The following is a 27,909-nucleotide window of genomic DNA, read 5'->3' as shown; positions in this document are numbered from 1 at the left end:
TTAATAAAATACAATTTTACAGAATGATTTGCTGAATAAAACCAACCTTCTGGATGACTAATTCTCAACGGTGTTTAATAAGCTGCCTTTATTTATTAAAATAACATTAAAGGAAATATTATTTTGAATAAGAACCAAACATTTGGAAAGATGGGTCTTAATTGTGTTAAATTAGTTGGCTTTGTCTAGTACAAATAATATTTAAGGAAATGTTAAAATAACATTTGAGAAATTAGTATTTTGAATGAGGACCACCAACCTTTCTGGGTAAATGATCTTTAGTGGTGTTAAATTAGTTATCACGCTTAGTAAAATAATATTTGGGGAAATATTATTTCCTAAATTGGAAAATAACAACCTTTCAGGGCAACTGATCTTTAGCTGGCTTAAAAGCAGTGATGCCAAGTCCGCTTATTATAAGCAACTTTGGGCTTCTTTTTTTCTAAAGTCGCTTGCAAATCTCGTGAGTCGCGGGTTGCAGTTTTTTGGGCTTGTTTTTGACTTTTAAGTTGCTTTTTTGGGCTTGACTTTCTTTCCAAGTGAAACCCCCTGATTATCTCCCAGCTCCCCACAATAAAGCAAAGCACGAATGGAAGGTAGTTTGTCCTTTCCACGCCCCTGTTTCCTGGTTATTGTGGCGCCCGCCCGAGTTGACCACAGACCCCAAACACACACACGCCAGAGCTCAGAGTGACAGCAGGAGAATGAGTTGCAGTAAGTGGGGAAAATAGTAATGATGTATTGTAGTCCAGGTAAATGCCTTTTTACATCTTTTTTATCTGTGCCAGGCTTTATGCAAATTTTTACATATGTGATTTCTGAACATGAACGAAAATGGTTTTATACTGAGCCTGTTTGAATTGGCTCAAGAGTGTCTTTTCTTTTAAGCAGTTTAAAGAGAGTTTTTATTGACTGTTTCATTTTGCCGTTTTGTATGCAAAATGCACTTCTCTTTATATCAGAGTTTAAAAGTAGAAGTTATTCAAAGAATTGAAGTTATTCAACATTTTCATGGTTAAAGTGTTTAGCATAATTTTGCTGTTGCTTATGTATAATGCCATAATAATTGTATACAATTATAATGTTTATAATTGCCCTCTGTTTTACATAGTGTGGTGGTTGCTCGTTGGGCTTGTTTTGGGCTTGTTTTCATAGAGCTGGTTGCTTGTTTTTCTCACAAGATCTGGCAACACTGCTTAAAAGGTGGGTGAGCTTGTGTTCTTAGCTGTTAACATGTACATTTAAAATACCACTAATATGGTGCGTTATGGCCGATCTGTGTTTAAAAACCACCCTTTAAATTTAGTTTGTCTTAACTTTACAAACACAGAACATCATTAGCTGAGTTTCTCAACACAAACATAAACAAACGTCATTAAATGAACATTACCTGATTATTTAGTTCTAAACTAATCTTCTCTGCCCAAACACTACCTCTTACGTGAACCGTGCTCAAGAGAAATTGTCCTGGGCGTTGATGAAAACATCCACGTGTGGGTAAACAAAGAGTTAGCTTGCAGCCAACCTCCGTAGCTGTGGGGAAGGGCTTTTAGCTGGCCCGGCCGAACTATACGACAAAGGCACGTTTGGCTCATTGCGTGGCCGCGATCCGGTGGGGTAGCTCTTGCTACCTGGACATGCACGCAGAAAGGCGTGCGATGCAGTCGCATGCCTGTGCCTGCTGCACCTCACGGCCTTCTTTTCCAGGCCGTGGGGCAAATCCACTTTGATTAGGGCTACTTCTGGAGCCCTCAGAAGAAAAGTCATGTCACTCTTGTCTCATTACACCCTTTATATGAAAAAATGGCAGATACTCGAACAGCAAATCATTACTTAACTTTGTTGCATGAGATCGTAGTTACTTTTTGATGCCCCGAAACATTGAGGGAAATGAATAATTTCAGACCTGTTGGTGTTCTCCATGTGTCTAAATGAATAGCACATTTGGCCTCTTTAATGTTAGCAGCATATTTAGCCATGTTTATATCCAGTGACAGTGTGGCCATCTCTTTGTGTGTTTATGTTCTGTCAGCGAGTTGCGATATATCTGTGGTTGATCTGTCTCAGACGAAAAGAAACAAGAACAGAGGTCAACAGAAGAGTTGTTCTGACACGGGACACATACAATGTAAAAAACAGTAAAACACATTTTTTTAATTAAAAAACTTTATGCTCACAAACAACACCCTAGAGCCATCTGCTTCCGTACAGCCAAGACTACAACTGATTAACAGTCCTAGAGCAAAATGGTTTTTTCGATCGAAAGGCAGTTTTTTGGTGGGTGAGAAGAAATCTGTCATCTTCACATCTATACCTTTACTAAGCCCACACACGTATCCCGCACTGAGGATCTTCTGGGAAAGCGAGAGTGCTTCCTGTGTTTACAGTAGTCATGCTCTGTGGTGGAGAGGCCAGGTTTTGAAAGCTATTTTGTCAGAAAAGTGCCATGTCATTCTTTTAAGATATTTAGATTTGGCTCTAAAGCATGATAATATAACCCTCGACGGTTGCTTTAATCATTTTCTACATATTCCACAGAACATTCCTATAAAATTATTATTATTAATTATAGTAATAAATATTACTAATAATAATCCCTTATTTATTCTTTATGTATTTGTATATATGTACAGTACAGACCAAAAGTTTGGACACACCTTCTCATTCAAAGAGTTGTCTTTATTTTCATGTGTTTGATATCGGTGTCCTTGTTGGGGGTGGCTCTGTGGGGAGGTTCTTGTTGGGGTTCACTGGGGGTGGGAGACTCATGGGGTTGGGATCGGAGCTCGTTTGGGGGTCAGGACTGCTCCGTCCTGGGGCGGCTCCGGATGGCGGGTTGCTTTGGGCCATGTGGACCCCTCTTTTGTACATAGCCCCCTCTCCGGAGGTGGATGGGGGTTGTTGGGGACTGGGTTCGGGGCGTGGGGGCGGGAGCCGGGCCGGGGCCGCCCGGGTCTGGGCAGTACCGGCGCTGTCTGCCTGCCTCTGCCCCGGGAGGGAAGGGGACCACCTCCTGGGTCCGGTAGCCGGTTGCCCCTAGGGGGTACCGGCGCCTGGACCTGGGAGTATAGAGTATGCATGGGGAGTGTGAGTGTATGATGTCCATTGTTGTTTATCCTTACATTGGGTGTGAGTGATTTTATGTGTATGCATGAGGGTGGGAGTGGGTGATTGTGACTGTGTGTGCCTGTTTTTTTTTTCTTTCTTTTTTTTTGCGACAGGTTGGGTCTTGGACTGCTCCCTCTCCTGGATCAGCTTCCTCCCCGCCACACCGCCTACCGGTGGTTGGAGTCTCTGCCCGCTGGTGTACTTGTGGTTCTCAGTGTCCGGGGCCGGGTGCTTTGGTGTGTGCTGGCTCACTCCCGGTGGCTGCTTGCCAGGGCCTGGCCCCCTGGGCTCTGTCGGGTCTCTGCTTGGGGGGTGGTGTGTCCCGGGGTCTTGGGCCTCTGGGTCCATGGCTGGATCTGCTCGGGCGTGGACGGCTGCCGGCGGGGCCTGTGGGCTTGTCGCTGCAGCTCCCTGGGGCTTCTGCACTGTCGCTGCTGGCTGGTTAACCTGGGACTCTCCACTGCTCTTCTCTGGGGGGGTTGCGGTAGTCCCGGTGGTGGTTCTCCTGGGGTTCCTGTGCTTTGGGGGGCCTTTAGATGTCTGTGGCTCGGATCTCGGAACTCCTTCAAGACTGTTGGAAAACCATTTCAGGTGACTACCTCTTGAAGCTCATCAACAGAATGCCAAGAGTGTGCATATCAGTAATCAAAGCAAAAGGTGGCTACTTTGAAGAACCTAGAATATAAGACATATTTTCAGTTGTTTCACACTTTTTTGTTCAGTATATAATTCCACATGTGTTAATTCATAGTTTTGATGCCTTCAGTGTGAAGCTACAATATTCATAGTCATGAAAATAAAGAAAATTCTTTGAATGAGAAGGTGTGTCCAAACCTTTGGTCTGTAGATATATCTTTCTGTCAACATCTTTCTATTTTTATCTGTGTTTTTCTCCACATTTCGATCGTTATCTGTTTCTCTCCATCTCCCTATTTTTATCTATAATAAGCATAGTAAGAATTTTCATATCATTATTATGTAGCCTTGGAGATTTTGTGGGTTTTTCGCATTATCAGTCTGTACGAGGTAATTTGGGACGTTCAATGGATGTCATATTAAAAGGCGAACTGTTTTAACCATGAAGGCTTGGTTTCTGTTGACCAAAAATTAAAATCACTGCTTATCTTTCACTTTTCCATAGCTTTTTTCAACAAACAAATAGTTCTGTAGGTGTTGCACTGGCTTCAGTTACAGTTCAGCCCAAAACATTAATCTCACTGGCAAGTTTTCCTTGAAAGCAATATTTAAATTTTACCAACATGATTCTTCTGAGTGAAAGTAAAATGCATATTTAGTAGCATCCCACCCAGAGTCCAGACTTGAATGAAATAAAGAATCTGTGAAATGATCTACAGATTAAGGTGATGGCCAGGAGGCCTTCAAAACTCTAAAGACTTTGTAGTCTTTGCAAGTGATGAATAGTTGAAAATACAAAAAACATTCAAAAGGCTTGATAGCAATTATAAGAATTGTTTGATTGCCAGAATGCCATTAAAGCCTTTTCCATTTATTAATTTGAAGGTTGTGAATATTGATGTTGGCATTTTTTATTAAATATAACAAAATTAATGGAAATGGTGAAATTGTGAAAGAAAATAGTATTCGGATGCCAGAATGTATATGTGTGTTTTCATCTGGGTCTCTCTTCAAAATCTACAGTGAAAAATACAATATTTATTCTGGATATTGTATAGATGTTCCTTATATAGAGACCAAAGAGAATTTTGCGTCACCCCTCAGGAACTGGAAGAAATAAAATCCTGAAAATGAGACAAAAGCCTTTTTTCACGTCGCTCAAGAAATCTAGAAATATTACCTGAGCAGCATATTTGTATACTAAACTAAATATTTGGTGACTACAAATTTCAAATGTTTATTTTTATTATGTTCTCTTGGGTTTTCCTTAAACCCCGCCATTTTCTTTTGCAATTTCTGCAACTTGCTGCAGTATTTTGAGTTGCGGTTTGTGATTGGTTGTTTTTCATTCAACTGTTTGCAGTATTTGCAAGGAGTACTCTAATTGAATAGAACACACCTGTCTGTGATTGGCTGGTGGTGTGGTTCATTTACATACCCCTTGATGAGCTGCAAGCACCAAAACCAAGCAGAGTGCAAGCATGGGTCAAGCGGGGCAGGGAAATCAGGGTTGAGCGAGTGCCAGAAAATGTATCTAGCGAGCATGTATGAGATTTAAACACACAACAAATGACTTTATTTACGTAGATATATGAGCTCATATTAGTCTCACTGTGTGGTCAGATTGGTGGCACAAATATAATGCCATAGTAGGGGTGTGTGGTCACTACTGTACACACATACCACGAGTAATACAGAAAGCAGAAGATTGTAGAAGCATGTCTATGTAGAAGCAGAAATGACAAAGTGTTGTGAAAATAACATAAGTACCAAGATCATTGTGTTTATTACATAAAAGGATAATGTGTGGACCCTTTTTTTTTTTTTTTTACAGGAAACGTTACTTTAAATAATTTCTGTGATGATATATATTAATTAGAAAATACATTTAACCATCTGGGGGAGTGGTAAAGGGGAGGGGCGTCCCTCCAACAGGGGAAACAGGCGTGTGCAGGCTAATGCTTTGACTCTTTAAACAAGTTCTCTGTTCAGTTGATCTTTTTCTGTTATGTGTGCTCCAAAGAACCAAAGAAGCTCTTTATATTCTAACAGAAAACTGCAAGGACTAATTTTTTTCCTCTTTTGTATTCACACATTTTATTGTTGAACATATTAAGTTGTGACCCCTTAAAGTGAGTTTTTCAAAGATAAAAGATGTTGGAAAATCTTTATTAAAGGCACATTTTCAGGATAACTGGGGTCACTATAAGCCTAATCTTCAACTCTGGTTATTATTTTGTGATATTTTACTGTACAAATAATTACAGATTTCTATCACCAGCTAAAAAGAGGCAGTACAGACCTACAAAGAAAATCCACGGAGAATTCTCTTGCTATTAAAAGCAAACTTCAAGCTGCCATAAGAAACATGTTTACCAACCAAAATTCCCCAGTAGGAAAATAGGTGCGGTAAAGTTGATTTAAACCAAATCATGCTAGTTATTTTAGGCCTTGTTAGGTGTTTTTGCACTATAAAGTATTAAACAGATGCATACATTTTAAACAGGATTCGTCAAATTTACTAATTATGCTGGCACTACTGAGTTTCTGTGGCTGTAGCTGTAATTCAGCACATATCTTATAATCTGCAGCTGGTGTTGGAACACCTGAGTAGCCTCTCTGACAGTCCCAGCAACTAGAAAACTTTTCTGGCATTAAAAAAAGTACAAAGCTGAACAAAGCACCCTCTATACTTGATTAATACAAGGAAAAACTGATGAAAAAAACTCAGGGCCTGACAGAAATAATTTTTTTTTTAGACTGTCATACCTTAAGATTGTTCTCCATTTATCAACATAAACAGGCACCTCAAAGCAGGGAAACACCCCAAAAAAAGAAAAATCTCAACTCTAAACTCCTAAAATAATTCTATTTAGCAACTTTATCATCAGACCCATTAGCAGCCTGACTAATAATCATTGTATTCTTATAGATTTCTCCCAAGAGCACATGACCTCTCACACAGAATATAGATCTAAAAATCTTATATCTGTAGGTACATTTAAAATAGAAAGTAAGAAATCAATAAATTTTCAAATTAATATTTGAGAATCAACAAAGGTTCAAGCAGTTAGTTTTATATCTGGACTGCAGTATATTAGGAAACTATAAAATCACAAGTCTTTTTACATCATTACAATGACCTGACCACTGTCCTCAGGTGTGGGCAATCCATAACATGGGACCAAATATGATGTTGGTAAACAGTTTGGATGCATGACCACTATAATTTAATATCCTACCATGTATTGCATCCAAACAGTCATTTGTCGAAATATTGTGCAGCTCCATTTTATAGCTGTCTAACCAGTCATAGTTTATGGTGACCAGTTTAATCATTTCTGCTGCTTGTGTGTGTGCTGAAGTAAAATTTCATGGACAATGTAAAAAGGAAAGGCCATTGGTACCTCCTTCCATAGTTACTTTATTTTGTCAGCAGGGATTGGTCTGCACTGATCTGTCTGGGAGATCTGAGTTTATCTCAATGTTGTTCAGCACCAGAACTGTTCAGTTCAGGTTTGTTTCTTATTGAGATACATTTTTTGATGAGGTGGGAAAGTCTGTACGGTTTATTAATTTATAGATGTTCAGAATATGGATATAAGTGACTGTTCAAACATCAGAATTTCTTGGTTGGTAGAAAAAAAAAAAAAAACAGATGTTCTATTGGACAGTAATTGTAACTGAAAGCACAAAAAATCACCCCATAAATGAAGATTATATGTAAGAAATTTAGGACGCACTCAGGAGGACAGGGTTCATGTAACCTGGTGGATAAATTGTCTGCGTTAATACAAGTAGCGGAGATTAGCTTCCAGCTTCCTGATGGTCCCTTAGGATCAGTCTGCAGACAGACTCATCTTTTTTTATTGGATCTCCTCTTGTTTTTATTCAACACTTCAACATATGGCAGAAGCTGACAGGAGGAGATTAAATATGCAAACAGCAAACAGTAATCCTCAGACAGTGCAAATCTCTCCAAAAAACAGATAGCGCTGGAAAGGCATTCAATTTTTTTAGTTGGTCTCTATTCTTTAGTTTCGAATAAAAAGGAAATACTTGTGGTTCAGGCGCAGATTTTCACATACAATAAGAAATTGATATTGTGTTGTTATGGTGGTTTCATTTCCACTTTAAACAGTATTTTTGTATGGAATAAAATCCCTTTTAATAGTGACACATTTGTTCATTAAAACTCATTCTACTTTTCAATGATAAAGATCATCACATGTTTCAAATGATTGATGAATAAACCTGGGCAGTTTTGGTCTAACTCACAGAAGAGTGGGCTAGATTCCTATCTGCTCAATGTGCCCATGAAGGGTTTGATTGAGGAGGGATTTTTAGATATTGAGAGGGGTATCTTGTGGTGGCTGGTGCTGGAACATGAACCGCCTTTTACAGGCTCTCTGCCCCCCCTCTGACTAAAGCAGGAGCTGTGTCGTTAAACTTGGCATAAAATCCATGACCTTCAGCGTCCATAAGAGATGGAAGAGGGTCAGCTTCTTTAAGGTTCAGGCTATGGTCCACAACTGGAAAAAGTTGGAATGTTTCCTCTAAATTGTTTGCTGTCAGGAGGATGCTGCCCTTGTTTGTGGTTTGCTTGTAGAAAAGGATATTGGTTCTGGAAACCAAGACGAGATGCTGCAGTAAGACGAGGCGCATTGCTCTGGTCTGTCATGTTGAAGAAGAGGCTCCAGATTTACTGCTCCATCTATGTTTCCACCTCCAGCTCTGGTCCTGAGATATGGAGAATGACTGAAAGGAGATCCCAGATACAAGGACCTGAAAGGAGCTTCTTCTGTAGAGTGGCTGGGCTCTGCCTTAGAGATAAAGTGAGGATCTTCATCATCCAGAGGTAGCTCAGAATACTGCTGTTTGTCCTCCACATTGAAAGGAATCAGCTGAGGTGGTCCATCTGATTAGGGTGATTAATGGATCCCTCTCCTTGTAGTTTACCACCCATGTCCCAATGGGTGATGACTGTGGGACAGACCCAGAACTCTCTGGATGGAATATATACAATGGTGGCAAAAAGTATTTGCCTTTACAGATTTAATCAGTTTTTGCTTTTTAAATATTTCAACAAACAAACATTAGACTCAGATAACCTAAGTAAATACAAAAAGCAGTTTCTAAATGATTTTTTTTCTTATGGGAAAAAAGCCCACCATCCTGGATCTATGTAAAAAAAATAATTATGCCCCTTGTTAAGTCATAAATTCATTATAATTAACTAAAGTTTTGGGAAGCTTAGTTTGAATAATCAGGCCTGATTATTTCTAAACCTGTAAAAAAATCTGTTAAATAGAACCAGGACAGAAAATAAAATCAGAATAAATAGAATCAGACAGCATGAAGTATGATTAAAAGTCTCAACGCAATACAAAATGGCTCTATCTAAAGAAATTCAAGAACAGATGAGAAACAAAGTCATTGACTTCTATCTGTCTGTAAAGGGTTACAATGCCATTTTAAAGGCTTGGGGACACCTGTGAACTACAGGGAGAACCGTTATACACAAGTGAAGAAAACTTAGAACAGTGGGGAACCTTCTCAAGAGTACCAAAATTATTCCAAGGATGCATAAAAGACTCATCCAGGAGGTCACAAAATAACCCTAAACCATGGCAACTACAGCACTGCAGGCCTCACTTACTTTAGTTAAGGCCAGTGTTCAAGATTCAGCTATTAGAAATAGACTGAGTAAAATGACCTAAAGTCAAACATGATGCTGGTACTGTGATGGTTTTAGGCAACTGATGGAGCCTTGAATTCTGCTCCAAGAAATTCCTGAGGGAGAAGTTCTGGCTGTTAGTTTGTGACCTTAAGCTTCAGCTTCAGTTTTTCATCAAGACAATGATCCAGATCAACATCTGAATGGCTCAAGAAATTAAGGTTTTCTTGTGGATGATAGAGAGCCTGATAGAGATGCTGTGGCATCCTGGGGCAAATGCGTCGGAGCCCTCTGGTCTGAAACCAATTTGGGATCTCTGCTGGATTGGATACCTTCACAACCTGATGTTGGATAGGCAGAGGGAGGATGGATGGATGGATGGATGGATGGATGGATGGACAGACAAAAGGCTTCATTGGTTCACATGGTAAATCATAACTGATTAACTCCTCTTTGCTGATGGGACTCTAAAGAGTTAAATAAAGCCCAGCCTGCAGATATGCAACTCAGTATTTTTGAAGACTAAAGTTTAGGAGCACCTTCTAATAAGAAACTGGCTCTTACCATCTGTTCTTTCATTGTTAGTCAGTGGTTGCAACAGTTTTAGGTGTGGTTTTATGAAATTAAATGCTACTTTAATTTTTTTTAAAACAGTAGAGTAAACTGTTGGTCCTTGGGTTTTCTTCCTCTCGTGGAGCAGCAGAACCTTCTGTGTGCCGTTCTCCCTGTGTGACTGCTGCCGTGCCGCTGCGTGTCATCCTGGCAGCCTGTGTGTGTGATGGTAATGATTTGCAACAGGTAATGCAGATCATCAGGTATTAAGTGATCAGTTTAATTGCTGCTTTGTGTCCTAGCAGTTGGTTTGTTACATGTTGGAAACTATTGTTGACTGGTTTGGTTTAAGAAACTGATGTTGCTTTGAACTTTTTAAAGCAGGAAGACATGTTTAATACATGTGTGGTAAAAACTCAGATTACTGAAGATCCATGTAGAGGTGGATGCAGAAAAAATTAAATCACAAATTTCCATTCGGAATTTTGTTGGATCAAATTAATCTGTCCTCAAGGGTTCACTAAATCCAAGACTAGATGCATGGACAGAAGCATGGACAGAAAACTGTGCTGAAAAAGAGCATGGAATCAGGAAGGCAAACAGTAGACTCCAGTAGGGAAAATGACAGAGAGCTTAAATGGGTAAAGAAACCAGTGCATGCTATGGACTAATTGAATAGAATGCACTTGATTGCACATGGCTGTGGCTGAGGGTGAAGGACTTATAAACATGAATGGAGCAGAACAGAAATACATGAAAACCCTGGGGACATGTCTAACAGAGATCTGACAGGAAAATGGTCTAAAGGAACAAAGAACACAAGAATGAACTGAGAACTTATCTGGCAACGACTACTAACCAGTAATGAGCACAGGGAAATTAACTGAATAAGACAAGGCCTTAAGAATGTAATAAACAGCAGGGAAAAACCAAAACCCAAAAATCTCAAAATCCTGACAGAGTCAATAGTTTGTAGAACCATCTTCATTTTGGGTAAGACCCTACAAGCTTTGCACATCTAGAGAATGACATTTTCACCTATTCTTCTTTGAAAAATAGTGTATGCTCAGATTGGATGGAGAGTACATCCATCCTCAAGTCTTGCCACTGAATCTAAGATGGCTGTAGGGCTGGACTTTGACTGGACCATTCTAACACATGAATATGTAATGATCTAAACCGTTCCATTGTTGCTCTGGCTGTATGTTTACAGTGATTGTCCTGCTGGGAGGTAACCCTCATCCGCATTCTCAAGGCTTTTACAAGGGTTCTGGTCCAGTATTGTCTTGTATTTAGCTCTAGCCAAGTTCACAACAATTCTGACAAGTTTCCTTGTCCTTAGTAAAATAAGGCAGTCCCATAATAATGCTGCTACCCCTGTGTTACACATTGGGGATGCTGTAATCAGGTTGATATGGAGTGTTAGTTTTGTTAGTTTTATGCTAGACTCAACTAAACTAGAAGTTTACTTAAAAAAATGGTTTTTACTTCTTCCAAAATGCAGGTAGGCAGAAAAATGTGAAACAAAATAAACATGGGCAACAACAGAAAATGTGAAACTATGCGAGTCCTTTGAGAAGTCAGCAAGAGAAACAACAACCCAAAGAATTACATAGGCTCAGTATAATAACATTTCTGCCAAAACATAAACAGACTGTTTCTGTCAGTTAAACCTGCAGAGTGCAGGAAACCTGTTTTTAGTGTGATGTTAGATTATGATATTATAAGAGACTGATTGATTCCTCAATGATGAAAACCAATCTGTGGCTAATTTCTGCACAGCTCTGAGTGTAAGAATATCCCTGCAGTAAATATGGCTGCTGGCTGTTTGTTAAGATGGATCATGTTATTATTTCTAATTAAGCCTCTTCAAACAGATCAAAGTGACCCTGACTTCAATTCCCATAATCCCTTTCATAACATGAAGTATATCCACGCTGGTCCTGATAGCAGTGCAGCTTCCCATTCAAAGCAGCAAACAAAGAAAGTATTGACAGAAAACCAGAGCAGAGGAACTCTAGGGAACCGTCTCTGCTCTGTGTTTACCGCATTTAAGGAACAGGATGATCCCAAACATTCTTAGAAAACATTGTGCTATTCAGGATAAAGCAAAACGTCCAAAGAAATAGTTGTGTAATAGACCTGAGGTAAACTCTAAAGCTTTGTAGAACTTTTTACATCTTTCTCTAAGTTGTTTCAGGAAAACTCTAACAAAGCAGAACCATCCACATATAGCTTTATGAGACAGAGTGTGAAGGTAAAGGTGATTTCACTCTGAACTTCAGTCATGACCGTTTCTGTGCAGCCTGAACGTTTGGCCGGGAACAACTTAGATGACATTTGTTTCTTTATATCATGTCTTCACTGTTGCTTTGGAGGCCAAATCCTCAGCAGGATGAACTGCATTTTTACGTATCTGTCTTTCCTTAAATTATGTAAATTAGCTCCAAAGATGTAAGCATGGTTTATCTGTTTGGTTTGTGTAAAAGTGAAGCATAGAACCTTTCTGGGGATATTAATTGTTAGAATAACAACCCGTCATTTTCCCACTGAAGCGTCCTGTTCAGGATTTGTTTTATTCTTTCACTGCCATGAACAGAACTTAAAAATATATATATACCTGAATTAAACATTGTTTAAATCTTCAACTCAAGGCTTCAGTGATTGTTTGAGCACAGAAGAAGGTTCTGATCAGAGTTTTTCAAATTAAACAAGTCCAACAATTTTCAAGTTCAGAAATTTTAGGCATTTGTGGCACTGGTCATAATGGTGGTTTTTCCACCAAACTAGTGGTTGTTTAAACTGCAGCAAGCTCTGGCTCTGGCACCCATAAACTAGTGCTATCTTGGCTCCCACTTTGACCCAGGCTACAAGAAAGAACTGCTTGTTGGGAGATGGAAGGGAGCTCAAAGAGACTAGCAACCAATCAACCTGTTGTGAGCGCCATGTGTACAACCACAGAGCTTAGGTGCTTCCACATAGGAGGTTGTGGGTTCAGCCTTGGGGTTGGAGGATAGAGGAGCGCAGAGGAGGGCACACTAAGGCTGCAAATACAGGGCACCTGCCACACATACACAATAATGTATTTGAACTAATACAATCTGCTTTTCTTGCAATCAGTTTACTCTGGCATAAGTGAGTACCATGTGATAATGAATTACTGTACTTTTGGGAGCAACTGCTGTTTATGTCAGTTTCCCCTGTCACAGAACTGTGCTTTCTGCACCTATTTTCCCTGGATCACCATTTCTTACTCTGACTCTTGCTCTTACTACTGTGTGTAACTTTAGTTTGCAGGACCTCTGATACCAATTAGTGATTAGCTGGTTATTGCTTTGAAACAAACAATGCTTAACAACATTAACAAATTGAGGGGGTAATATTGGGGCATCAGATAAGATAAGATAAATCACCTCTTTTTTTGTATTTAAACTTAAAAGCATTGTGAATTTCACAAACATTCAGAATGAAAATGGATGAAGCATTTCTTGAATGAGATATTTAAAATGACACAGTAATGACATAGCTCTGACCTAGCTTTCTGGTTGTGGAAAACATAATGGGTTCTTTTAAAGCATCAGATAAGAACTGGCTATGGTACATGGCGAACCACTAAAACCACTTTGGTGGAAAAGTGCTACCAGCACATGAATCTCTGAGGGCCCCAGTGTTCTACAATTGCTGGATTTTTCCTTGCTCCAACACACCTGATTGAAATGGAAAAATTACCCTACAGCAGGCCTGGACTGAAGATAAACCGTAACGCTGTCTACAATAACTAAGAGGGCAGACTGTACTTCTTGAGGAACCCTTGGACCTCCAGAGTTTGCAGCAGGACATTGCAGATCTTTTACATGTCTGTTATGGAGAGTACAATCTCTTCTGCCATCATATAGTGGGGTAGCAGCATTAGAGCCAGTGACTTAAAAAACAAATATAAAAAGCTGATAAAGAAGGCTGACTCCATTCTTGTACTTCTAAAGATGATCATAATAAGAAGGCTGCTTCATAAAATGAAGGACAGAATAAACAAGCCTGAGGATCCTCTTCATAAGAGAGTAATACCACAGATCCCCTGCTACACAGACCCCTACAGGGGATCCTTCCTGTCTATAGCTGTAACCATCTATACACTTTAAAGAAACATAGATGTTGAGAGCTACTACATCTAATTTCTCTTCATTAATAATTCAGTTTTACTGAATTTAATTGAAATGACATGAGAGGAGAACAGCCATAGCAGTGATAGACCTGAGATCACTTTGGAACCTTGATGCATCTCTCTGAGCTCTGACATGTTTTCTTTATCTATTTTATGAAGACCATAACCAGTAATTTGAGATGAACTCTGCAGAAACAAAGTAAAAAAAATTTTTTCTTTTTTTTTCTTGCTTCAGCGCCCCCTGCTTGCAGCTCTTTTGATTTGCATTAATATTAAACAGGTGAGCCACTTCAGGACAAGATCAAACTTATGTAGCCCCTGCTCTGACAGGCTCACGCAGAACATCCTGAGTCAGAGCTGTAACTGAGCTTTGAGCCTTATAAAGTCTGAATCCTGCTTTGTGTAATTGTGTTGGTTTCTGCAGCCGTCACAGAATCAGCCGAAAACATCTGAATGATGCTCGACTGACACTGAGCTGAGCCTGAGGACAGAACCAACAGAAAGCTGCACCATGAGGACCCTCTGAAGCTTAAGTCTGAACCTTCTCACCCTTGCATGTCTTTGTGAAGATCGTCTGGGATTTAACAATCAATTTATCCTGTTCCTCCGATTATTCTGAGTCAATGTTTTCACCTGCTAGAGCCTTTTAACATCCAGGTCGCTTGTGGTTCAGCTGCTGTGTCGTTTGGGAGGGGAAGGATATTATTGGTTGCATGTGGCCGGCAGGAGGAGGGAGGGAGGTAGAGATTGAGGCAGACAATAACAAAATCCTGTGATGATTTGATTATTTTGTGCAGCAGGGCTCTAAGGACACGCAGAGGATTTGCCCGAGGCACCATGTTGAAATGTTTTTGAACCCATCAGCTTTCTGTTTGTTGCCAGGACAATCATGGGCCCCCACGGCATCAACCGAGCTGTCCAGAGGCTGGAGTTCTCCGACTGCAGGAAAGGACTCGGTGAGCACCTGAACCTCTACTTTCTCCACCTCGCAACAACTCACCGATGGTCAGTGTGTTGCATTCAGAAAGTTTAACTTCTCTGAGCTTTTCTTTGCGCTCCCTGCAGGAGTCAAAATAATCGGAGGCTACAGGGAGCTGACATGTGAAGACTTTGGGATCTACATCAAGCGTGTGATAGTTGGTGGCTTAGCTGCTCTGGACGGTAGCGTCCTCTCTGAGTGTTTATCTCATTTCAGAAAATATGTCATTACCCCCGCCCTCCCACTCACCTGTCTGTCTGTCTGCTCCAGGTCGGCTTAAGTCAGGTGACCTGATTCTGGATGTCAATAACATCAGCCTGATAAGAGTCACCAATGAGAGGTGAGAGGCTGAGTGTGTTCTGTGTGTGCAAGAAGAATAAAAACACTTTGCTTCGGTTAATCAGCTCAGTTTGACTGATTTGCAGCAACACATTTAATCAAATCTGAATGATTTTCCCTGCTCACTGCTTTTAGGGTGTTCCTGACAGAAATGCTGCAAAGTGCGAATAGTATAACCAAAGAGCTTAGACAGAAGCTGTCTGAACGATGTGTTGTTCTTCTCCAGAACCTGCACAGTTCAGATGATCCACCTGAACCGTTACAGATGCTGATTATTGATCTGAAGTTTAGAAACTGTTCCTTGGGTTCGATGGTGAGGCAGCTGATTCTAAAAGTTCAGACCAGGGCAATCTTTTTTAATTGATCTTCAGCTCAGAGTAAGCAGCACCATTTCTGGATTATTTCATGTTTTCAGGAGTTTACAACTTTATTGTGGATGCGGTGAGGGTTCTTAAACTGATGCAGTGATTTGAAATCCAGACTTGCGTCTGTGTGTTAGTTCATTGCTGCCTGAGCTGCTTAGCATTATCAACCTTCAGTACTTATCGCAATTTGTTCTTCCTGAATCCCATATTTCAACAGCTCATTGGTCCATGGCTGTTGCTCTGATTCTCCTCTTGATGCTCCGAACATTTCCACCATGAGACGGATCTTGATTAAGCTCAAAAACTGTCTAGGAAGTTGTACTTCTGAAAGTTGTACAGAATTAAATCTGGGATCATCTTGGTAAGTCCCAGCAAAAAAAAAGTACCTTAATGGAAACGTGCATCCAGTATCCTGTTCTACATGATCTGAAGGACAGCGACGGATGCTGATGGTCCTTCATCTTGTCACTGATGTTCCGTGAGAATTTAATCCACAAAAGGTCAAAATTAGAGGCCTATATGAATATATGATTTGGTTAAATGTCTCTTATGTTCCACACTCTTTTACCACAAACGTTTTGTATCCATCAACAAGTTTCTGTCATCTTTCTGGCAGTTGGTAGAGTTCATTTAAATCTGTTTGTTTTATCCATACATCATCCAATTTCCTATACAATTCACAAATTTTCAATAGATTTCAGATCAGAGCGTTTGATTGGCCGTTCCAGAAGCTAGCTGTTGATATTTGGGGAAGTTGAAGAACTTGGGGATAGTCCTCATAGTGCATAGATAGTGTTTCATTACTCTATCCATCTTTTGGACTGGCAGTCCCACTGCAAGATGCTTGACAGTTGGTACAGCATAACTAATATACTGCTTGTCATTGTACTGAAACACTTCAATATTTGTCTCATCTGACTGTCACAACCTTTCCTAGAAGGCCTCTGGCCATGTTTGAAGCTGTTGAAGGTTCTTTCTTGGGCATAAACATCACCAAAGCTGGATCCAATAGTTTCCAGTTTAAGCCCGGGGCGCGTTTTGGTGGTTCCTGGTTTTTACTGAATATCCTAACCAACTTCCATAATTTTAAATGTGAAAGACAGCTTTGGTCAACTGGGTGTTTCAATGGGCGAAACATTAAGCCTCAACTTAAACCCTATTGAAAATTTGTGGACAATGCTTAAACACCATTTCCAGTGCCATTTCTAATCAGAAAGGACCTTGTTTAAGGCTCCAGAAAGTGGGTGGTTAATCTATAAACTCTGAGACATTTAATCAAATATTTATCAAATCATATTCTATAAGCATTCCACCCCAGAAAAGAAATTGTTGACACAAATCATAAGAAGCTTCAAATAATATGAATTCATGCTGATAATGAGCAAATGTAAAGTTCTAGATGAAGCAGCCAACTGTGTTTGCTGACAGTGCTGTCCAAGTTTCTGCTGATTCTGTTCGGATAAACTGATTAGAGAGATGATACTTTTTCTTCAATTGAGCAACCTCCAATTGAGAAATGTAACACTTCCATCAAATTCAAGGCTCATGAGTTAAAAAAGGCCTAAACGTCTGCCTTATGTGATTTTTTTTTTAACATGTTGCAGTTGTTTATTTCCATCTCATGCTGTTTGTTTGTTTGTTTGTTAGGGCGGTGGAGATCCTGAGGAGTGCCTCACTCTCTAATCACATGTCGCTGTTGATTGCCAGAGATGATAAATCCAGGTAGACAATCACTTTCTCAAGAAAACAATGACTGCATGTTCTTCACAATGACTGCATGTTCTTCACATCAATATGTTCTCAAAAGCTCATTAAATGGACTGAATTTTATATAGCACTTTTCCAGTCATACAGACCACTCAAAGCACTTTACACTAGAGCCACATTCACCCAATCACACTCACTAACGCTCACACATTCATACACCGATCAAAGATCGGTAAGCAACTTGAGGTTAAGTGCCTTGCCCAGGGGCACATCAACATATGGCAGGAGGAAGCTGGAATCGAACCCACAACCTTCCTGATTGCAAGACGACTACTCTTCCTACTGAGCCACAGTCGCCTTATTTAAGAAATAAATAAATATTGCTTTAAAATGCTTCTTATGTGAATGAAGGTAATATAGTATAGTTCATATTATGGTTGGTATTAGTAATAATTTAAACTAATAAACTTATTTAAATGTATTTGTTGTTTGTTTTATATTCACCTTATTTGTTTTTCTTAATTTTATTTCGGTTTCCTTCTTTAAGTTTCCTAATTTTTATTCATTATTCTCGGACTATTTTAAGTTCAGGGGTTGCTTCTCCGGTACACGTCAATCAACGTTATAAAACTCAAAGAAACAGAATTTTGACTGTATCTAAATATTAAAAATCTGTGCATTTACCGAACAAGATGAGTCTGATCCACTGTTATCACATAAACGGAAACTTTTCAACAAACTGCAAATATGAATTACAATGAATTTAGTTGTTTTTTTTCTCTGTGTATCATTATGTGAAATGTATGTTTCCACAGTTTGTTTGGTTGAGTCTTTTCCAGATCAATTAAAACACCTCATGAGCCTGCAGCACCTGAATAAAAAGTTCTGTTTAACTATACTAGTGCAGACCAGAAAGTGGGTGAAGCCTTGTTGGATCCATCCATTCATATTTTTCTGCCTGCATAATCCTGTTCAGGATCAGGCTGGTGGTTCTGGAGTCTATCTCAGCCGTCGTTGGGTGAAAGGCAGGGTTGCAGATCCATTCAAGACCAACACAAAGACACACACATATTTAAGACCAACACCAACTAACATAAAGCCAGGCTACGCAGAGAAAAACAACTTATGCATGATGCTGGTGTAGATTCTTAGTCATCCAGGTCAAGGTCAAAAAAACTGAATCAAAAGAAACTGGACTTTTTGTAATTCTTGAAGATGTTTCAACTGCTTTCAGTGCTCTTCCTCACTTCTGAGTTCTTGGTGGGGAGTAGCCAAAACTTGCTTTGATTCAGTTTTTTTTTTTTTTTGAAAACTTGGTGCAGCTGCAAAACCTGCAGCTGCATCAAGAATGCAGTAGGGAACCCGTTACACTGGAGTGTGATAAATGCTGGAGGTTATTGAACATGCATAAAAACATATTTAGCAAGGTTGTGGGGATTTATGAACCTGCTGGTGGTCTATACATGACATGGGGGCCACACAAACCAGTATTGCTAGGTTTACTCAATGTTCTGATTTACTGACACTTTAGCAACTTCACTGATATCACTATCACTCCACTACTGATACCAGAATAAATGCTCTCTGGTTCCCCTTCCAGACATGTCAGGTCCTTGTAAATCACTGCTCTGCATGTGGACCAAGTTACAGCCACACTGCAACACTCAGTGATTTATGTTTCTGCCTAAATCTAAAAATGTAAGGATTGTGCTGGAGTATTTGCAGGATTCAGCTCTTTTCTTTAAGATTTGTCCATTTTAAGGAGCTTTCTTATTTTTCTCCTTTATCGGGTGTGAAGGAAAGAGTTAAACATTTCTTCCCGTCGGGATGTTTACTCAACACCAGCTGATGTCTCGCAGCAACAGACAGCTACTGTTTCCTCCAGCTCCGTCTGCTCATAAAAACATGCATGTGGTTCACTCTGATCTGACCCTCTGCTGGCCCAAGTGCTTTTCCACGTCAGCCTTCAGCCTAAACTCAAACTCGGTCTGACACAATAAGGACACCCTGCTGTCTGTCTACAGGATTCCTGCAGAGCAACTTGCTGAAATTAGCAAAACATGGTGACGGGCACCACCAATACAATATACTTTGCAGACTGCTGGAGGTCCTCCCTTAAATGACCGAGATCTGCAGCATCTGGACATAAACATCTTAACCCAGCTCTGCACAAAGCTAAAATCGTATGTGCTGTATAAGTTTTTTGATGTGAATAAAGTCTTAAGGCCGCACTCAGCTGTAAAACACGGAAGGATAATACTTTTATTGATCCCAAACAACAGCAGCATTCCTAAATTAAGCAGAAACAATTTGTGTCCTCACTGAGGGTCACGCTCTGCAGGCGAACAGATGGTGCTGAAATAGAAAAAAAGTTTAGTAGCTTAGTGCGTGTTGCGAGTGCACAGAGGAGGTCGTCTCACCTCTGTTCGTTTCCATCCTCTCGGTTACGAAAGCAGCAGAGTGTTGCTGTGGAAGCAGCTTTGTGATGACGTGTCACATATTCACCCCTCAGCCCGACCTCCATTGTTACAGCGATGTGTTTCACACTTTAAAAACAAATTATGATGATTATCTGCAGGCTGGGGTGAGGACACCCTGATGCAATCATGCAGTGAGGATTTGACTGTGTCCTCGCTGCACCAAGGGTAAAAAAAATGTTTCAGACCGTCAGGTCAGCAAAAGATTTCAGGACAAATACAATGCAAGTCTTACAAACATTTTACAGGAAGAATTACATTCGTACCATTAATTTTAGTATTTCAAATGTATTTTAAGATTGACATAGTTTTAAACAACATTAGAAGATTTTCCATCTTAATTATTAGACGACAATGTTTATATCCTCCATTCCATCTGTAGAAATGGACTTCAGCAGCAACAGTGTGATGTTATGTGAGTTTAACATGTTACAACATGCAGGTTTAAAGTTTTCACAGTGTATGTCTCCTGTGTTTATCTCACAGTCGGACTGCCCAGAAAAAAACACACACAGGGACATTTGGTGGTGCCCCATGTGAGGCCTACTGCATGTTAGCCTTTTAGGGTCCACTTGCTCGAACCGTTGTAATTATTAATCGCTTCTTTGTCGTGACCTAAAATCTTTTAGGATGTCTACATTCAGTCCACCTGGAGGATGACTAGCTGGGCATCTAACCACAGAAACATTTCTTCTTAACATCTCTTTTCTTTCCTGAGAAATTTGCTTCTAAATCTTTGAAATTCTTATTTAATTAGAACCACTTCAATTAAATTCAGTTTATTTATTTACCTCAGAATTACAACACATATTACCTTTCTATTCCACCCAACACTAAATTCAAGTCAGTCCAATTATGTACAGTCCAGTTTAATCATAACTAAAAAAAAGGAAAATCAAAGTCAGTTGATCATAAAATGCCAACAAAAACAAAAAGACCAGCTGAGTGGAGTTTGCAACAATCCCTCAGAAATCACTGTGCAGAAATATACAGTGCCTCGCGAAAGTATTCGGCCCCCTTGAAATTTTCAACCTCTTGCCACATTTCAGGCTTCAAACATAAAGATACAAAATTCTAATTTTTTGTGAAGAATCAACAACAAGTGGGACACAATCATGAAGTGGAATAAAATTTATTGGATGTGTCAAACGTTTTTAACAAATTAAAAACTGAAAAGTGGGGCGTGCAATATTATTCGGCCCCCTTGCGTTAATACTTTGTAGCGCCACCCTTTGCTGCAATTACAGCTGCAAGTCACTTGGGGTTTGTCTCTATCAGTTTTGCACATCGAGAGACTGAAATTCTTGCCCATTCTTCCTTTCAAAGCAGCTCGAGCTCCGTGAGGTTGGATGGAGAGCGTTCGTGAACAGCAGTCTTCAGCTCTTTCCAGAGATTCTCGATTGGATTCAGGTCTGGACTTTTACTAGGCCATTCCAACACCTGGATACGTTTATTTGTGAACCATTCCATTGTAGATTGGGCTTTATGTTTTGGATCATTGTCTTGTTGGAAGATAAATCTCCGTCCCAGTCTCAGGTTTCTTGCAGACTCCAACAGGTTTTCTTCCAGAATGGTCCTGTATTTGGCTCCATCCATCTTCCCATCAATTTTGACCATCTTCCCTGCTGACAAAAAGCAGGCCCAAACCATGATGCTGCCACCACCATGTTTGACAGTGGGGATGGTGTGTTCAGGGTGATGAGCTTTGTTGCTTTTACACCAAACATATTGTTTTGCATTGTGGCCAAACAGTTTGATTTTGGTTTCATCTGACCAGAGCACCTTCTTCTACATGTTTGGTGTGTCTCCCAGGTGGCTTGTGGCAAACTTTAAACGCGGCTTTTTAAGGATATCTTTGAGAAATGGCTTTCTTCTTGCCACTCTTCCATAAAGGCCAGATTTGTGCAGTGTATGACTGATTGTTGTCCTATGGACAGACTCTCCCACCTCAGCTGTAGATCTCTGCAGTTCATCCAGAGTGATCATGGGCCTCTTGGCTGCATCTCTGATCAGTCTTCTCCTTGTTCGAGATGAAAGTTTAGAGGGACGGCCGGGTCTTGGTAGATTTGCAGTGGTCTGATACTCCTTCCATTTCAATATGATTGCTTGCACAGTGCTCCTTGGGATGTTTAAAGCTTAGGAAATCTTTTTGTATCCAAATCCGGCTTTAAACGTCTCCACAACAGTATCTCGGACCTGCCTGGTGTGTTCCTTGGTCTTCATGATGCTCTCTGGGCTTTGAACAGAACCCTGAGACTATCACAGAGCAGGTGCATTTATACAGAGATTTGATTACACACAGGTGGATTCTATTTATCATCATCAGTCATTTGGGACAACAATGGATCATTCAGAGATCCTCACTGAACCTCTGGAGTGAGTTTGCTGCACTGAAAGTAAAGGGGCCGAATAATATTGCACGTTCCACTTTTCAGTTTTTAATTTGTTAAAAACGTTTGACACATCCAATAAATTTTATTCCACTTCATGATTGTGTCCCACTTGTTGTTGATTCTTCACAAAAAATTAGAATTTTATATCTTTATGTTTGAAGCCTGAAATGTGGCAAAAGGTTGAAATGTTCAAGGGGGCCGAATACTTTCGCAAGGCACTGTATTTCAGAGTCAGAAAAGATGAAAACATGTTACCACCAATGTCTTAATACAATGTGGACATCCTCTTTATTTATTTAAATATTTGTTTATTATTGAGGTTTTAAGAACATACGTATGTCCACTGGCTGTCCACTTGACATTTTGCCAAGAATAATGTTCAAACCTTTTAAATACTATAACATTTATAAATCCAACTTTTTAGAAAATTGTATCTCATGAGGATACCGACTGCAAGTTTAAGTTTAAAGTTCTGCAGAATGAACTGTGAACATGAACCAGATTAGTTTTAATCTCAGGTCTTCGTGCTCCATCTATTCTCCTCCTCAGGGAGTGTCGCAGAAACACAGATCTGGGCACAGAATGTTAGGAAAATGTCTGCACTTCCTTAAGTGCCTGAACTTCCTTAAACTGGCAGGAATTCAGAGGTTTGAAAGGATCAGGGTGTAATTCCTAATTGTATTTTATTTGCAGCCATTCAGATCCACTTTAAAAGGCATTAACAGCCAATCGGATCAGATGGTGATGGATGATGCTGTGTGGCCGGCTGACCTCCATGTGAGGGAGACAAACACTCACAGATCAGATAAGGAAAAAACCTTTGATGCCTCAGAAATAGAAACGATGCTGCAGGCTGTGACGGAGAAGGTGGAGCTCCAGTTTTATACAGTTTTGTGTATTCAGATCAACTCTAAAACCACTGTTAAAAGCAACAAAAAGAGACAAACTGAATGTTTGTTTTACACATTATGAATTTTCCAGCTGCATTTTTGGAAAATTTTATCTAAAGTTCAATGAATTTGGTTGCAATTGTGTAAAAGTTGCAAAAAATAAAAATAAAAAATCAATGACATTTTGAAACAAGTATGGCATTAGAAACAAATATCTGTAGAAACAGATTGCGTGTGTGCTTTTGATGAGATGGTAATTTTGACATTAATTAAGCAGTTTTAGTTCAGGGAAGAAATGCATTGTTTTCATTATTTATGCTAAAATTCCATCAGTGTGATGTGTCTGTGTGTCCTTCAGGAGGGAGTTTGCTGAGCTGATGGAGAAGTATGGCTCCAATAATGTCACAGCATCAGGAAGAATCTCCCCAACGCAGCTGTCCACGGGTAAAAACCTGCAGTCGATGTTCAAAACATTCCTAAAACGGCTGGACATTCCACACATCCTGGCGAAATGTTTTTTAAACTATTTTTCTTCCAAAAATACTCAATTTCACAAAGAATCTGACTTTCAGACTATGCCACATTTCTCCTAAAATATCCCTACAGCCTGAAGAAATCAAGTGAAAAAGCATTCCTTATCATCATTTCTCTGTCTGTGAGAGCAACCTCACCTACCAAAACCTTCCCACCGCTTTAGTGTTTCCACAAGGCTGTGGAAGATGTCTATGGAAGATGTTCTGAAAATACGTTATTTGGAAAGGTTTTCTACGCAGTCAAACATCCAAAGTTCTTCTTACTAAAATGTCTTCATTGTTTCCAGGATAATTTACCCTGATTGATTTTTAGAAACATTATACTTTTCCTAAATTTGTTTTTAAAATACTTTTTTTTTAAATCAGGACATTTTTTACATTCCTTAGAGATCCTATTTCCATTCTTTCCCACTCTTTTAGAATCAAATCCTATTTTCTAGTTTGTTTGATCTTAACAAAGAGGGAGATTTTAAATATTTTCCACTCCTAAGTTCACTTGTTATAACATTATCTGTTGTTCCTGTTTCTCCTCCTCCTCCTCCTCTGCTTCCATTTGTCTCCATCTCCCACCTCTTGCTGCTCACTACTTTATTCTTCTCTTGTTTCCATTCAGGGAAGCCAACAGACACAGCCTCCTCCTCCTCTTCCTCCCGGTCAGAGAGCCCACAGCTTCTTAGTCCTAAAGAGGGAATCACCGCCTACAGCCACACTCCACATTACACCACCACCCCTGCATACACCATGCATACGCCAGTACACGCCTTCAGGTAGGAGGGATGCAGCAGATTTCAGATGCGGATACCTTTATCCAAACCCACAATGTGACCCCTCTTTTAATCTACTATTGCTGTAATGCTGCCTGATGATGCATTCTGCTGACCCCCCATCCTGACTGTTGGATGCTTCAGGAGCTGCCTGATAACATATTATGTCACCTCTTCTGCCCTCTGGTGGTGGTTCTGGTTGTAATTTTTTTCAACCCTTTCACTGATCTGCACGGGTAACTACTTATGTTCAAGTTGCACCACCTATAGCTGTTAGTGTAAAATTAGAGACGGAGAAGAAATAATTACAGGATTCTACACCTTTACTAAAAGTGTACTTAAAGAAATGTTATTCTGAATGCCAAGATTTAAGAACAAATTAAATATTCATTAGTTTGCATGATAGTTCTGAACATCTTATTATCTGAAAAGAAACATTTCAGCTGAGCTTTAAGAAAATCAACTGAAAATCTTCCATGAAAAGCTTTAAATTAATTCTTGATTCCGAGCAACTCTCTAAAGGAATTGTTTCAGTTTCCTGCAACACACCCAGCCAGCATCTGACAGAAACATTTAAAAAGTTCAATTTGGTCCTTTAGGAAAGTAAGTCATAAATCCTTCTTTCTTGCTTTACACATGCTGCAGCCTGTCTAGAGAAATTTAGGTTCATTCAGCAGTTCCAGAAAGTTTGTCTGCGGTTACATAAACTGTCCATCTGTGACTGAGCTGAATGGAAACACCCGCAGAAACTAAAAATAGTAAAAAGCATCTTCAGCAGTTCTGAAGCAGAGGATGGATGAAGATTAGCCTGCGCTCCGGATGACTCCGAGCTCAGAGTTTAATCTCTGTCATCCCATCATCTCTTCTTCTCTACCCATAGTGACAGCGTCATTCAGTTGATATGTGTCGCCAAGGGAACAGGCCTGGGACTTGTCGTCAAGGGAGGAACCAACCGAGCTGAAGGACCAATGGTGTTCATTCAGGAAATAGTGCCTGGAGGAGACTGCCAGAAGGTCAGAGTCCTTTCACTGAACATTTATTTATAACAAAACTGGAATGTCAAAATGAAATCTCAAAAGTTGGCAAGTATTTGTTTTTGGACCCTTTTATTCTTATATTTTAATTAAATCCAGCATAACCAACTGCCCTCAGAGGTCACCTAATTATTAAATGCGGCCCACCCTTGTGTAATCTAATCCCAGTATAACTGCAGCTGTTCCATAAAGAGGTTTGTTAGAGACTATTAGTGAACGAACAGTACCATGAAGACACAGGAACACAGCAGACAGGTCAGGGATAATACTGTGGACAAGTTTAAACCAGGATTAAGTTCTAAAAGAATATCTAAAGCTTTAAACATCACACATTGCACTGTTTAATCCATCATCTAAACATGGAAAGAGGATGGACCAACTGCAACAAGACATGGTTGTCCACCTAATCTTACACTCTGGGCATGGAAAGCTTTAATCAGAGAAGCAACCAAGAGGTCCATGGTAGCTCTGGGTGAGCTGCAGATATACATTTTATGAAAGAGTGGCATGCATGTAAAGCAGTGTGTGGAGGAATACAGAGAACATCAGCCTGAACACACCATCCCCACAATAACACATGGTGGTGGCAGCATTGTGCTATGGGACTGGTTTTCATCACCAGGAACAGGAAAGCTGGTCAGAGGTGATGGTAAGATGTTTAAAGTTAAATAAAGGAGAATCCTGGAAGAAAACCATTTACTTTCAAATTTTGTGGCTGGTCCATGCTGCAGGTGCTTGACGCAGCTCTTAAAAATTAAACTAAGCGCTAAGCTTTCAGATCTTAAAGCCAAGAGTAAAGCAATTTTATTAGTAACAATGAATTCTCATTCACACAGAACAAAACTACATCTGGATCTCAGAGGAAATATTTGCAAGTCTCTTTTGCAGGGAGTTTATCGAAGAAGATTAACTTGAATTAGCATCAGGTATAGATTTATTTATTCTGTTTTACACACTGAGAACCTGCAGAATATGTGAAGAATCGGAGATTTTCGGCACATCCACACCAGCATATGTTTTGTGAAAAACAAACTCTTATTCTTCCAAACACAGCACAGCAGGGAAAACTTTGCGGAGACCCCAGGAGACAGGCCATAAGGGTCTATAAGAATAATAGATTAAATTCTGATATTTTGCTGTTGTTTGTCGCAGCCTGGTGGCTAGCTGGTAATGTCCGCAGAAAATGTTGAGCAATTTTATTCAATTTTCTTTTAATGTTTGCACTTCAGTCAGAATTCCTTCAGCCCTAGTTTACGACATTTCTGCACATATTTTGGCAGCTGGACAGCCGGATACTGCACAGGCTCACGGTTATTCAATGTTATGTACATATTGTTATTGCAGGTGTCAGATTAATATATTTATTTCAATTTAATTATTGTAGTTGGAAAAAAATGCACATCTTATTATTTTAAAAATCAGCATGATAACCTCATTTCAGAAAGTTTTGCTCAGAGTGGCATAGGTGGGCTGGTACCCAGCAGGACCTGATAATTCCTGTGTTGCAGGATGGCCGGCTGCAGGTGGGAGACCAGCTGGTGTCCATCAACAAGGAATCTCTGATCGGAGTGACGTACGAGGAGGTCAGGAGCACCCTGACTCGCACCAAACTCAGGTCCAACACAAACAAAAGAGACAGACTTAAGGAGGATTAAATCTGATCTGCAGAATGTTTAAATGTCTGTATGAGACGAAGAGGCTTATTAGGGAAAAATAATGGTTTTAAACACATCCGTATGCTATGTTGCAGACCAGACCCCACAGTAGAGATCGCCTTCATCAGACGGAGGTCGTCGTCAAGCTCTAGCAGTGGTTCCCACAGCCCTGTCTGTCTGCAGGGGTGTGGCGGTGGAGCCGGGCCCCAGACGAAGGCCCCCGGGATGAGTTCCGCGGCTCCACAGCCAGTTATGGTCACAAAGATCACTTCCAGCAGGAACCCCACCTGCGACACGCTGCCACCGGTCAACGTCACCCAGGTCTGAGACGCAGAAGTTTTAAAGCTGCACAATGAACAGAAACTGATGGACCACAATATAACGTTTCATATTTAGATCCAAACCTGTAGGTCAGGTGGTACATAACTCTCATCACAGGATCCAACTGCTGCTGGATTGATAGACTAGGAACTATTTAACCTGTTGTAAATGATTTGGAAAACTATGGCTTGACTTTAAAACACGGGTTAACTCGGTGATTCGGTGAGTCACCTTGTCTTTGTTTTATGGGATTCCTAAATGCTTTTTTAGAAGCAGAGGGCCTACTTCCCTAAATGTAGCAAACAGAGAGACAGGGA

General features: G+C 40.0%; 1 protein-coding gene across 3 annotated transcripts in view; it reads left to right on the top strand.

Annotated features, from left to right (window-relative positions):
- Positions 1-27,909, top strand: part of stxbp4 (syntaxin binding protein 4) — a 61,306-nt gene that overhangs the window by 2,890 nt on the left and 30,507 nt on the right. The window contains exons 1-10 of one of the 3 annotated variants that reach the window (XM_047377838.1): positions 14,649-14,668; positions 15,018-15,091; positions 15,201-15,296; positions 15,385-15,454; positions 17,466-17,540; positions 23,644-23,729; positions 24,432-24,585; positions 25,463-25,595; positions 27,125-27,231; positions 27,367-27,592. In XM_047377838.1, the coding sequence (XP_047233794.1) occupies positions 15,025-15,091; positions 15,201-15,296; positions 15,385-15,454; positions 17,466-17,540; positions 23,644-23,729; positions 24,432-24,585; positions 25,463-25,595; positions 27,125-27,231; positions 27,367-27,592 (1,014 nt within the window). In that variant the 5' untranslated portion in view covers positions 14,649-14,668; positions 15,018-15,024. Of the gene's footprint in view, positions 1-14,648; positions 14,669-15,017; positions 15,092-15,200; positions 15,297-15,384; positions 15,455-17,465; positions 17,541-23,643; positions 23,730-24,431; positions 24,586-25,462; positions 25,596-27,124; positions 27,232-27,366; positions 27,593-27,909 lie in introns of those variants that run through there. The other 2 variants (XM_047377837.1, XM_047377835.1) reach the window with 2 other exon arrangements.

The sequence above is a fragment of the Girardinichthys multiradiatus genome, chromosome 10 (assembly GCF_021462225.1).
Source record: "Girardinichthys multiradiatus isolate DD_20200921_A chromosome 10, DD_fGirMul_XY1, whole genome shotgun sequence".
In the NCBI taxonomy this organism is placed as follows: Eukaryota; Metazoa; Chordata; class Actinopteri; order Cyprinodontiformes; family Goodeidae; genus Girardinichthys; species Girardinichthys multiradiatus.
Note: the sequence above shows the minus strand (reverse complement) of the source record. Positions and strands in the feature narration are given on the sequence as shown.